Here is a 13,254-nt window from a genome sequence, read left to right as displayed (position 1 = left end):
CAATTTGGGGAGTCCTAGTGTAAACGACCACCCACGGGGACAGGATGAAAGACTGGGGGTTTGTCTACACCGCAAAGAAAAATCCGCGGCTGGCTCCGGCTTCATTGCTGTGTCGATTTCTAGGCTCGGGCTGCAGGGCCCCACCCTGCAGGGCCCCAGAGCCAGGGCTCCAGCAATGAAACAGCCCCACAGCCTGAGCCCCGTGAACCTGCGTCTGCTGGCCCAGCCCAGCGGGGGGGTTTCTGTGCTGTGTAGGCATACCCGGCCAGGCAAACGTATATCACCCAGGGAGGGAGAGGGAAATGGAGAGAAAGGAGACAGAGGGCTGGGCTGATTATCGGGTGAGAGAGCAAAGATGAAAGAGGAGAGAGAGCTGGATAGGGTCCGGAGATGTAGAGTCGATGGAAAGGAGTGAAGATTGGGAGTAGGCTGGAAGGGAGGATGGGAGAGGAGAGGAGGACAGAGAAGATTGACAAAGGGGGACACAGAAAGAAGGAGGGAATGTGAGAGGAATGGAGAGAAGGAAATGGGCTTAATTCAGAGTGGAGCAGATTAGCTCTTGCCTCCCCCACAGCCCCTTCTCCTCCCCCAGGAGGCGTGCAGGCCAGCATTCCCTCCTCAGACGCTACTTCAGAGCAGCTGTCGGGCAGCCCTGTTGTCTCACTCCCTGGCGTGTCTGCCAGCTCCTTGGCCCACACGGTGCCAGACAGCGTTGGGCAAAGTGAAACTCGCGCTGCGAGCCAGAGTTTCCAAGCAGCAGCTGCACAGGGGCTCCAGTCACTTTGCTCTGCCGTGCTGATCAATACCCTACTTTCTGGTGTGGTTAGACGATGAAACTGCTCTAAAAATGAACACGCAGGGCCGTGCAGCCTGGAGGTGGAGGTAGCATACAGCAGTAAGCACCCACTCTGGCTTTCAAGCTAAAAGTGCTGGCCCATGGGTGTAGCTGGGCTGGTGTAAATGAGGCATGCGGCACTGTTAGCAACTTCTGCTCGCATCTGAAGCTGTGAAGACCCCTCCTTCTAGCGCTGCATACTACCAGCCCCTGGCGCATTGTTTGCAGAGCAGCTGCGACAGATAGGGCTCCTAAACTAAGCTTGCATTGGAAACCTCCAGCCACCGTTCCCGCAGCAGCCCGGTGCTTCAGATCTTATTCAAATTGGGAACAGAACCACAAGAGCTGTGCAGTTGACCACACAAGCAAAAACAGGAGCTGCTGAGCTGTCTGGCCCTGAAGCTGAAGTCACAAAGGGATGGCCAAGAGGCACATGTCTCATGACTTCTCTACTCTGAGTTTTCTCTCTGGCCTAACCAACCTCTGTTCCTCTTCCCTTTATTCCCCCTTATCTTTATGCTGGATCCATGTTAACACACTGCAGCCACAGCACAATCGACTCAGACAGAAACCAGCACCTGAGAGCCGGGGTTAAAACCCGAAGACTTGGTTCCCAGGAACGCAGGCAGCTCTCATGCTTGGAGGAGTAACAGCAGGTCCATGGTGCCTGCCAGAGGGCTGACGGGAGCACGTAGGGGCTGGCGATCGGGCTTTGGAAAGCCAGCGCCAGCATCCCAACAGCAGGGAATCCTCAGAGGTTTAAAATCCTGATTCAAGGGAGGTTTTTCCATTAATTTCACTGACGCCAGGATTTCACCCGGAGAGTCTGATTCTAATTTCACTGTCCGTGGCTTTCCCCCAGTTTAACTCAGCTGATTCCAAGGGAGTTTTTACTGATTTACACCTGCGTGTGTGAGATCCGAATCCCCCCCAGACATTCATAACGGCAGTAAAGAAAAATACAGATAGGGTCTTGCCACAGAGTTTTATACTAGTTCTGCAGCAGCACCTGGAAAGGTGTAACCATGGAAACGTGGCCTGGTCTCCTGGGGAAGGAGCAGGTAACAAGGACCCCCCAGCTTTCCCATGCAGGCAGGAGTGGGGGAAGGAATGAACTGACATTTGAGGGGTGGGGAGAGTTTTGACCAGACTGTTCAGTTCTGGAGGCAGGAAATGGAATGTGGCAAGAGAGATTGTGCAGACAAGCTAGTATTGTGGGCAGGGCCCGTCTCTGTACCTGGCACAGCGGGGCCCGGATTCCTGATTGGGGCTGTTAGGAGGACTGCAATATAAATAATGAACGAGAGCTGTCACTTCCTTTGCAGGGGCCACGAACCCCGGCCCGCACACTCCGCTGAGTTGGTGTGTTGTATGTTTCTCCTCTGGCGTCCTGGTTTCTCTCTCCTCCGCACTCACCCCCTTGTGGGTGACACACACAAAGTGTTGCATATTTCAGTGTGTTAGAACGTAAATGCGCCTGTGTTGGCTGGTTTTATTATCTGAGAGCAGTAGCGTGGGAAGGCTGATCTACAAGTGCAAAGAACTCGCTGTGAAATCCTCCAGCCTCAGAGAAGCAGTAGAGTGGAGGAAGAAATCACAGCCCCGAAAGGGCAAACAGACTCCCCCTGCGCTCACATGTGATTGGTCAGCTAGTCCTGCTGGAAAGTTTGGTTAGTTGCTTTAGTGCTGGGTTAACAACCCTTGAGACTGGAGTCGTCCCTTGTAGCCACAGAACAGGTACAACAAGGGCAGTAGCAAACTTCCCTACCGCTCTCCCGCCAGTCTCCATGGCTTCCCTGCTGAGAGACCCTCCAAGGAAACATCACTTATGGGAAAACAGGAATCACCAGCCTGGATCAGATCAGTGATTCAACAAGAGCAGACTAGTGGAGAAGGCCACATCCGGCCCAAGGGACCCTCCTGCCCAGCCCCTGAGCTCCTGGCCCGGGAGGCTACCCCCGGCCCTCCCCTGCTGTTCCCCCTCCCCCGCAGCCAGGGCCGGCTCCAGGCACCAGCATTCCAAGCAGGTGCTTGGGGCGGCAATCTGCAAGGGGCGGCAGTCCGTGTGTTTTTGCCGTCCCAAGCAGCGCGCTGAATTGCCGCCGCGGATGGCGGGGGCAGCCCGTGCGCCGTTAGGGCGACACGCACGTTTCCGCAGCGGCAGCTTCTATGTTCAGCTGCCCGCAGCGGCAATTCCGCGGCTGTCTTCCGGCTGAAGACAGAAGCTACCACCGAATTGCCGCCGCCGCGGAAACGGGCGTGCTGCCCTAACGTCACACGGACTGCCTCCGCGGTGGCAATTCGGCGCGCTGCCCTAACGTCACACGGACTGCCTCCGCGGTGGCAATTCGGCGCGCTGCTTGGGGTGGCAAAAACAGTAGAGCCGGCCCTGCCCACAGCCTCAGCTCACTCCACCGCCCCTGCAAGGCTCTGGGCAGCGGGGCTGTGAGCTTCTGGGGTAGCGCAGCTGCAGAGCCCGGCCTGACCCGGTCTCTGTGCTGCGTGGTGGCGGCGTGGCCCAGCTCCAGCTGGGCAGCGTGGCTGTAGCGCCGCCAGCCACCGGTGCTCCAGGCAGTGCGGTAAGGGGGCAGGGAGCAGGGAAGGTTAGATAGAGGACGGGGGAGTTCTGGGTGGTGGTCAGGGGGCGGGGGTGTGGATAGGGGTCGGGGCGGTCAGAGGGCGGGGAACAATGGGGTTGGATGGGGCAGGAGTCCCGGAGCGGGGCAGTCAGGAATGAGAGGGGGAGTTGGATGGGCCCACGGGGGGCAGTCAGGGGCAGAGGTTCCCAGGGCAGTCAGGGGACAGGGAGAAGGGGTGGTTGGATGGGGCATCAGGATGGCAGGAGTCCTGGGGGGGCACGTGGATGGGGGCGGGGGGAAAACCAGACCCCTTCCCCTAACCGGCCCTCCATACAATTTCTGAAATCCGATGTGGCCCTCAGGCCAAAAAGTTTGCCCATCCCAGTCCTATAGGCGAACTCCCATCTGCACACTAGCATGGCTAAAAACAGCAATGCAGATACATACAAGCACACCGGGGACCCTGGTTTCCTACTCACATTGCTGAAACCCACGCTTCTATTGTTAGCCACGACAGCGCGGGTATATCTGCTAGAACAGCCTCGCTGCTTTGATTTCATGATAGACTTATCCTCTGGCAAGGGCCAGTCCCACTTGCTTCAGAGGAAGGAGCCAAAACCCGGTGTTGGAATATTGTGGACTGACCTGCGCAGAGGGGCAGTTACTGTCCGTTGCAGCGATGGGTTTTGCAATGTGGACACCTGTCGTTTAGGAGCTGGATCCAGACCAGTAGCTCTTTCCGCACAGGCCACTGAACAGCTGTCAGAACATTCTGTTCTTTCCTTGTGCTGGATTTCACCTCGTTATAATTTCAGCAGCGCCGCGAATGAAAATGGGAGGAAGGAAAGATAGGAGCGAGCCAGGAATCAGATGTAATGCAGCGAAATGGTTATAGAAAAACAGCTGGGGCAGACCTGCTGGCTGTAGAAGCAGGGGTTGAACTAGAGCAGGGTTTCTCACTCTGAAGCGCGACCCAAAATGGGATCGCTAGAATGTATCAAAACTTTGTGGGGCAGGCTGGGCTCCGTTCCCCACTCTGGACATTGTGACCTGGTGCATGGGCAGGGCCGGCTCCAGGCACTAGCCTGGCAAGCAGGTGCTTGGGGCGGCCGCTCCGGAGAGGGGCGGCAGGTCCAGCTATTCAGCGGCAATTCGGCGAACGGTCCCTCACTCCCGCTCGGAGCGAAGGACCTCCCGCTGAATTGCTGCCGCAGATCGCGATCGCGGCTTTTTTTTTTTTTTTTTTGGGCTGCTTGGGGCGGCCAAAACCCTGGAGCCGGCCCTGTGCATGGGGTCTCAGTGCCACGCCGGTCTGCCCCAGCCACCCCTCCATCATGACGACATGGGGACAGCTGGGCCAAATTGATGTGAGTGGTGCTGCAACCCCAAGCACCAGGTCACAACTCCACTTACACAAACTTGGCCTGGCCAGGCCAAACCTGAGCAGCGCTGCGACCCCAGAGGTCACAACACCCAGAGTGGGGAGCTGAACCCAGCCAGCCCTGGGGACTAAGAGCTGGGAGGGAGCAGCTGGGGTCACATTCTCTAATAAATGCTTGCACTCCAGTGTACCCCCAGCCTGCAGGACCTCCCAATGTACCACTCCCTGTGTCCCGCACTGCTTCCCGCAGCTCCCATTGCCCGGGAACGGCGAAGCGCAGCCACTGGGAGCTGTGGGCGGCCGTGTCGGCAGACGGTCAATGTAAACGAACTGTCTTGCAGCCCACCAGCGGATTACTCTGATGGGCCACAGGTTGCCCACCACTGCCCTAGTGGCAGATGACAATAGAACAGTTGTGTCCAGCCTTCTTGCACGGATAGAGCTACCATTCTTACTTCTCTCTGGTACTCACAGGAACACAATTCCTGGCATTTGCAGGTGTCCCACACCTCGCGTGGTAGCTCAACTCAGCCCATGCCGATGCAGAAAGAACTACAAGCTTTTCTGTCTGTTCCAGGCCCTGAGCTGTGAAAAATTCCAGCAGTTCTCTAGACAAACTCACTCTGCTGTTGTGTGCTTCTCTCTCTCAGGGTCAAAGTCTCTCACTGAGGAACGTCAAGAGCTGGGAAAGCCGCCCATGATGGATCGCCTCCTTCTGGCTCTGCTTTTCCTGTTGCAAGGTAATATTCTCCCTGGTTATTGCCTCGCCTCTACGCTGGTCTATATGGCTTACAACAGCCAAGGTGGCAAGGATGTAGCATTATCAACCTTCTGCCCCACCGCCAGTGCCAGGATAGTACCTGTTAGGAGGAAGCAGTGGTCCCAGTATGGTTGGAGTGAGGTGGGGGGCAGGAGGTATAGAGGGACTTTCCCTCTAATTAAGTTTCCTGGACGACAGAGAGACAGTCATTGTCTTCCGAGATGGAATTCCCCTCTCCTTCCAGGACAGGCTGGAGGCATGTAGATGAATCAGGGCAGGAATAAGACTGGATGTACATGGAGAATGCATTATTGTTATCTGTGTTCCTCATGTCCTACAGCACACCTGGGAGCGATCAGCCACCTGGGTGAGGTTAGAGTCCATTTAGAGGAAGGATGGGCCTGGCCTGAGCCTCAGGAGAGCTGGGTTCCCGTGCTTGTTCTGAAAACACCTCCCTGGGTGACCGTGGGCAGTCACTTAGTCTCTCTGGGCCTCACTTCCCCATCCATATCACGGGGATAACAGGCTTGCCTTGCCTCACTGGGGAGTGTGTGGCTGAAGGCATGAAAGACTGGGATGCACTCAGACACTATGGTAATGGGTTCTTCCATGGCTCCCAAGATTTTCAGAGCAGGGGCTCGCTCTCTCTCTCTCTCGTATATGTGCAGCACCTTGCACAACGGGGCCCCTGAGGCTTCCTGTGATCCATGTAATAAATAGTAGACAGCTGTGTCATGTGGAGTCACCGAGGTGAATAACCTGGAGAACTCCTGGCGTATGGAGCCCCTCGGGCTGAGCTACACCTTACAGTGCGGTTTTGTGTAACGCAGGGGTCGACGGAAGCAGCTGCCATGGAGAAGACTTCCGATTTTGTGGCGAAAGAAACCAAACGAAGAAAAGCCATATCACTTATCAGATGCGGCCAGAGAACATCACCATCGAGAACAGTGCTGACACGCTGAAGATAAGTGCGCCATTCCCACCAAACCTTGTAAACTTCTCTTTACCCGACAAGTTGGGGAACTACCGCTTCTGCCTCTACTGGTACCAAAGGGATGGGATTTTCAACCTCACGTACGGCAGAAACAACTACACGCTGAGTACCGAGGTGGAGCCTTCCTTCTACTTTTCAAACCCAAGCGCACCGCAGAATAGAAGTGGGGTTCCTGTGCTTTCCAACGTGTCCTACGCCTATGGCAAAAACCTGCAGAACACCTCCCTCAGCAGCGCCGCTGTTTACTCCTTCTCCATTCGTGGTACAGTTAAATCAATACGTTAAATGGGTTAGAGAACTTGCAATGGTACCACTGCAGCCTCTGAGCGTGTTCAGTCTCAGAAGCTAAGCAGGGCTGGCTCTGTCTGCCCATGGATGGGAAGGTTCTGGGAAACCCCCCGAGGCAGCTGATGCTCTATTAGGAGGTAGAGAAGGGCAGTTGGCTTCTCCACTGGTCACTAATTCCATCATTTCTCAAAAATGGCCACTAGTTTTGGGTTCCTCATTTTTGGGGCACCCACATGCAGCACTCTGTGGCCGATTTCCCCATGGTGTCGAAATCCAACCTCTCCCAGTGACAAGAACTGGAGTTGTGGGTTCTCAGCATCTCTGGAAATCCAGCCCAAAGTTTCTCTGTGTAAGCACACAAAATACGTGGCCACTTTTGAAGACGTGGTTGCAAAGGTCCTGCATTTCACCGGATAACCCCTCATCTAGTCACAATGTCCCACCTTTAATAGCCAGTTGTGCTGCCTTCAGCAGTGCAGGGGTCCTCAGGTCACAGCTGTATGGGGGGCTTATAGGGATCCATCAGGGCTCCATCCTTTAGAACAGAGGTGGGCAAACTACAGGCTCGCCCCCGGCCCCTCCCCTGCTGTTCCCCCTCCCCCGCAGTCTCAGCTCGCTCACTCCGCCTCCGGTGCAAGGCTCTGGGCAGCGGGGCTGTGAGCTCCTGGGGCAGCGCAGCTGCAGAGCCTGGCCTGACCCGGTCTCTGAGCTGCGTGCTGGAGGCGGTGGCGGGGGCATGGCCTGGCTCCAGCTGGGCGGCACGGCTGTAGCGCTGCCAGCCACCAGTGCTCCAGGCAGCGCGGTAAGGGAGCAGGGGAGGTTGGATAGATGGCAAGGGAGTTTGGGGTGGTGGTCAGGGGGTGGGGGTGTGGATAGGGGTTGGGGTGGGAAACAGGGGGTTGAATGGCGGCAGGGGTCCCGGGGGCGGCCGTCAGGAATGAGAGGAGGGGTTGGATGGGGCAGTGGGCTCTGGGGCCCGGTCAGGGGACCGGGAGCAGGGGTGTGTGGATGGGGCAGGAGTCCCAGGGGAGCAGATAGGAGGTGGCCGGGCCATGACCCCTTCCCCTAACTGGCCCTCCATACAGTTTACAAAACCCGATGCGCCCTCAGGCCAAAAAAAGTTTGCCCGCCCCTGCTTTAGAACATCTGCCAGTTGGAAACTGCTGAGCTCAGGTGAAGCTCTGGGTGCTAGGACCTGCAGTCCCCATGGCTGCACATGGGCACTGGAGTGGCCTCGACTGCATTCTGGTTAGAGACACGCAGAGTAAGAGACGGGAGAGCAGGGGCATGCAGACTGGAGATTGCACCTTGAGGTTCTCGGCCTGTGCAGATAGGAATGACATGAGTTTGCACCTATGCTAGAGCTGCTGTAACCCAATGGCCTGCCAGACAGTGTGGCAAAGGGATTGTCAAAGTATCCATAACTGGCTATTACCCTCAGCTAGCCCATTCCTTACAGTTTGGTGCAGGCAGTTGGCTGTTCAGAAGCCCTCTGCAGACTTCAGCAAGCCCATCTCCTGGGCAACTGAAGCGCAGAGAGGAATGAGACAGGCAAGAAACTCACCACCATGGGCTGTCTCCCCTCTCATGCGTCCTGCTGGATGCAAGAGGCTCAGGGATCACCTCAGGCAAATTCTTCCTTTTGCATGGCCAGCCCCAGCGGCTCGGCTCCAAAGGGCAGGTTTGTGAAGGTATTTAGGCACCAGAAGATGCCTAGAGGGGCTTTGGAGACTCCCCTTAGGTGCTGAATAACTTTGAAAGTCTGGCCCCAAATGCCTTAAGCCGTATCCATGCTCTGCTTGGCCATTCGGACCTACCCAGGCATAACCATTGCAAACAGCCCGCATCTGGCTCGCCACTCACTCATGCTGATGTAAATCAGGAGTGGCTCCATTGAATTCAGACCAGTCCTCATCACACCCATGATTGCCAAACAATTAATAACGCAGTCGCCTGAGAACACGGTATAAAGCACTTGCTGCCTGGGGGAGGGACGCTACAGAAACCAGCGTTGTCCCCTCTTCACAGAACTAATCACAGCATTCTCTTTTCTTTCCACATTGACTGCTGAAGACATCAGCAGGGTGCATGAGATTGAAGAAGGATTAATGATTTTAGCAAACTACATGAAGAAACCTACTGGAAGAAGGACCATTGCACCATATGAGTGAGTACTGTATACAAACTATGCCCAACTCCTCCTCTCCCAGATCAGACGCTTGCCATCACTGTCTGTACACCTCACATGCCCGAGGAGTGTGTCTGTGGGGAGCTCTGGTTTTCGGGAGAGGTAGGTCAGATATACAGCCTCCCAACCCCAGCAGCGGGTCCTCAAAACTCTTCTCCTGTCACTTGGTGGTGGTACAGCCCCTGCTTTGAGGCTCTCTTCCCTCCTACCCTCTCTAGACCCATGCTCTGTTCCTTCTTCCCCAAAAGGAGACTTCTGCATTTGGAATCGGACCTGAGACAGGTGGTGTTTGAAGGGGAGAGCGAGACTTTTGGGACGAGTACAGTCCGTGCGACTGTTTTGAAGATAGGGCCCAGCAAAGCCTCTCAGGATCTGCCCTTCATGTCTGAACTGGAGGTGAGTGCAGGTGTGCCGGGGGTCACAGAGCCACGACCATAGAGTTCAAGGCCAGAAGGCACCACCAGATCATCTAGTCTGACTTCCTGTACAGTACAGGCCACCAACACCTGCCCAGTAAACCCAACAACTGAAACGAGACCCAAGTATTACAGCCTAAAGGAGACTAACCTATTGTGTGCCACAGGCAGAGAACAGCAGGGACCGAGGTGCCCGAATGCCTGCGGACAGCAGGGAAATGCTGAAGTCAGATACACTCAAATGATCCTGGCAAGGGACCCGCGCCCCATACTGCAGAGACGGGTGAAAAGCTCTCCAGGTCACTGCCCCTCTGAGCTGGGGGACAGTTCCTTCTCAACCCCCATACGGCAGTGATCAGTTAGACCCTGAGCATGTGAGCAAAGAACCAGCCAGCCAAGCACCTGAGAGAGAGAACACTCAGGATCACCTCAGCACACTGGGCACCCCCATTCAATGTCCCACCTCCATCTGTGAGGCTTCAGAGGAAGGAGACAAAAAAATTACCTGGGGGCAAGGGGAAACCCTCCCTTCCTGATGCCTGCCAGTGACCAGTTGAAGCCCTGAAGCATGCGGGCTTCAGCTTTATTTTACATAAGAACAGACAGCACAGATTCCATCCCAGCCATCCCTTCCCCCAAATCCAGGGGGGATCTGTTCCCCACAGGCAGGGCCGGCTCTAGGCACCAGCAAACCAAGCAGGTACTTGGGGCGACACATTTTCAGGGGCAGCGTTCCGGACTCTTTTTGTTGTTGTTGTTGTTGCTGCTTCAGGCGGCAAAAGCCTAGAGCCGCCCTGGCAGCAGCAGCGCCGCACCTTGTGGCTGGGCCGGGCAGGCTCTGAGCAGGGGACACTCAGGCTTGGGACCACCCCGCGGGGCACACGGAGCTGCCTGCAGGTGCCCCAGGGTGGCTGCCCCCCCAGCGCCGCAGCCGGGGCTGGGCAAAGTGGCCCAAGCTGCCTAGGGACTGTGGCAGGGCGGCCAGAAGCAGCAGCGGGGCCATAGAGGGCGGGGCACTGCCATGCAGGGCCCGCGTCCCGCTCTCCGGGGCTCCGCTCCCTCTGGGGCTACCCTGCCCCAGCTCCTCAGCTCCCTGCCAGGGCCACCCCCTGGCTCTGCCCTCCCGATCCCGGCCAGTCCTGGAGGCGGGAGCCCTGGCTGGAGGGACCCTGGGCTGAGGCATGGCCCGGGAGCCCCGCTGCTTACCCAGACCCTGCCAACGCCGGACCGGCTGGAGGCAAAGGGGGAGTGGGTGGAGTCAGCACTGGTGGGGGGGAGCCCAGGGCTGGGGCGGTAGGGGGTGTGGGTGGTGTAGGGGGGAGAGCCCAGCGCTGGGGCAGCAGGGGGTGTGGGGGGGGGGAGGGCATTGGTGGTGGGGGGGGGTGAGAGCCCAGGGCTGGGGTGGGGGGCAGCCAAAATTTTTTTTGCTTGGGGTGGCAAAAAACCTAGATCCGGCCCTGCCTACAGGTCTTTTACCCGAGAGTCATGCCCTCCTCCTGGGCTTCCCACAGGAGATGATCTGCTTCTTGTAGCTCTTCCTGATGGCTCCATACCCAGCTGGCCTGCCTGCTGGCTTCTAGAATCGCCTCATCCTTAGCTGATCATCACAGGCTGGGTCCTGCTCCCCTTAATGGCCCAGCCATCCAGGGACAGACTGAACTTAACCTGCAGGGCCTAAAGCGGAGTCTGTGCTAGGTGCCTCGAGCAGGGACCCCAGACCAACCGGAGCGTTTGCAGAACCTCTTGATGCACTTGGCATGTTTCCAGGTTGTGCCTTGTTCTCTGTGGAACCTTTCCAGGTCATGGTCCAGGTCCTGGGTTGGTCTTTGCAGCATTACAGTTCACAATGTAGAGGGGACCTGACTCCTTCCCATAACCAGGGTAACCTGGGAGGTGTCTGGTTACAGCGTGTAGTTAAAGGGATACTCTCACCCTGAAAAATCAGACTTCTGTTCTTTATACCGATTGCCAGGGAAATCTCCTCTTCACTCTGGTTTCACTTTCTTCCCTTGGCGCCTTGGGCAGCCCTTGGTAGAGGCCCATGCTCTGACTAGTCACACTTCCCGTCTCATGAGGGTGATCAGAGGAGCCCCTTGCCCTCACTCCCGAGGAGAGGTCGCTGGCAGGCTGTGCCGTGGGCCCTGCCAGAGGGCTGCGCACCCCTGTGAGGGCCGCCAGGATTGAATCTCCTTTCCTTGAGACTCCTGCATGGGGAGCCCAGCTCCGCCCTTCTGGCATGAGGCTGGGGAACAGCGGGAGGCAGGGGACACGCCTTTAGAGCCCAGGGAGGAGTGTCGAAGTTGTGAGGCTTCATCTCAGTGCTGCTGCCGAAGGGAGGGAGCAGCAGGGAGCCGCCAGCCCGGCTAAACGACTGGAATAGAAACGTTCTTACCTCAAGTTGCCGGCGTCCCTTTAACACCCAGTCCGGTGCCGTCCACACTAGAATCCAGAGCAGTGATGTGTGTGGGTCCCTGGCCTGGGCATCAGATCCTCAGCGGGGGTAAATCAGCGTAGCTCTGGTGATGCGATTTACCCCAACGGGTGTTGTGGTGCGTGTGTAGCCAGAGCCCGAGGCTTTCCCTAGCGCCCTGTGCCTGGGCAACCTCACCGCGTGCGCCGGCCACTCTGAGGGCTCTGCTGGGCTTTGTTTTGCAGGTGGGCAGAGAGGTCCATGGCTTTGAGGTGAATCTGCCCAAGATCCTCTTTGCACAGGTGAGGGGCAGGCGGAGGAACGCTGAGAAGCGAGTGGTCCTGATGGATATCAACAACAAGGCCCTTTTCCAGGTAAGGGCTGGGCCCTGGGCTGGGAATGAATTTGGGGGCTAATAGTGCTGGGCAGCGCTGGGCCAGGTTTGGTTGGGAGCAGCTGCTGCGAATGGCGATGATGCAGGCTGTGCACAGCTCTGCCAGGGCAGCTCGAGAGCATCCCCGCTGCTGGTCCTGCCCTGCTCCCTCGGTCTGCCGGTCCGTGGGAAATCCAACCTGCCGCGCAACCTCCTGCTCAGCCGGGTTTGGGCTCTGACCCCCGACTCACAGCACCCCCTGCTGTGCCAGCCCTGCCACTGCCCCTCCCCCGACTCACAGCACCCCCTGCTATGCCAGCCCTGCCAATGCCCCTCCCCCGACTCACGGCACCCCCTCTATGCCAGCCCTGCCAATGCCCCTCCCCCGACTCACAGCACCCCCTCCTATGCCAGCCCTGCCAATGCCCATCCCCCGACTCACAGCACCCCCTCTATGCCAGCCCTGCCAATGCCCCTCCCCCGACTCATGGCACCCCCTCTATGCCAGCCCTGCCAATGCCCCTCCCCTGACTCACGGCACCCCCTCCTATGCCAGCCCTGCCAATGCCCATCCCCCGACTCACAGCACCCTCTCCTATGCCAGTCCTGCCAATGCCCCTCCCCCGACTCACAGCACCCTCTCCTATGCCAGCCCTGCCAATGCCCATCCCCCGACTCACAGCACCCTCTCCTATGCCAGCCCTGCCAATGCCCCTCCCCCGACTCACAGCACCCCCTCCTATGCCAGCCCTGCCAATGCCCATCCCCCGACTCACGGCACCCCCTCCTATGCCAGCCCTGCCAATGCCCCTCCCCCGACTCACGGCACCCCCTCCTATGCCAGCCCTGCCAATGCCCATCCCCCGACTCACGGCACCCCCTCCTATGCCAGCCCTGCCAATGCCCCTCCCCCGACTCACGGCACCCCCTCCTATGCCAGCCCTGCCAATGCCCCTCCCCCGACTCACAGCACCCTCTCCTATGCCAGCCCTGCCAATGCCCATCCCCCGACTCACAGCACCCTCTCCTA

At 57.8% G+C, this 13,254-nt stretch overlaps 1 protein-coding gene across 4 annotated transcripts in view; it reads left to right on the top strand.

The window, feature by feature from the left end:
• LOC101933058 (adhesion G-protein coupled receptor G1-like) overlaps positions 1-13,254 on the top strand; it is a 37,118-nt gene that overhangs the window by 15,678 nt on the left and 8,186 nt on the right. For all 4 annotated transcript variants that reach the window (XM_065566872.1, XM_065566871.1, XM_065566869.1 and 1 more), the window contains exons 2-6: positions 5,446-5,535; positions 6,386-6,811; positions 8,911-9,004; positions 9,274-9,421; positions 12,097-12,225. In XM_065566872.1, coding sequence (XP_065422944.1) covers positions 5,493-5,535; positions 6,386-6,811; positions 8,911-9,004; positions 9,274-9,421; positions 12,097-12,225 — 840 coding nt within the window. In that variant the 5' untranslated portion in view covers positions 5,446-5,492. The remainder of the gene's footprint in view (positions 1-5,445; positions 5,536-6,385; positions 6,812-8,910; positions 9,005-9,273; positions 9,422-12,096; positions 12,226-13,254) is intronic.

This window comes from Chrysemys picta, chromosome 14 (genome assembly GCF_011386835.1).
Source record: "Chrysemys picta bellii isolate R12L10 chromosome 14, ASM1138683v2, whole genome shotgun sequence".
NCBI lineage: Eukaryota > Metazoa > Chordata > Testudines > Emydidae > Chrysemys > Chrysemys picta.
Note: the sequence above shows the minus strand (reverse complement) of the source record. Positions and strands in the feature narration are given on the sequence as shown.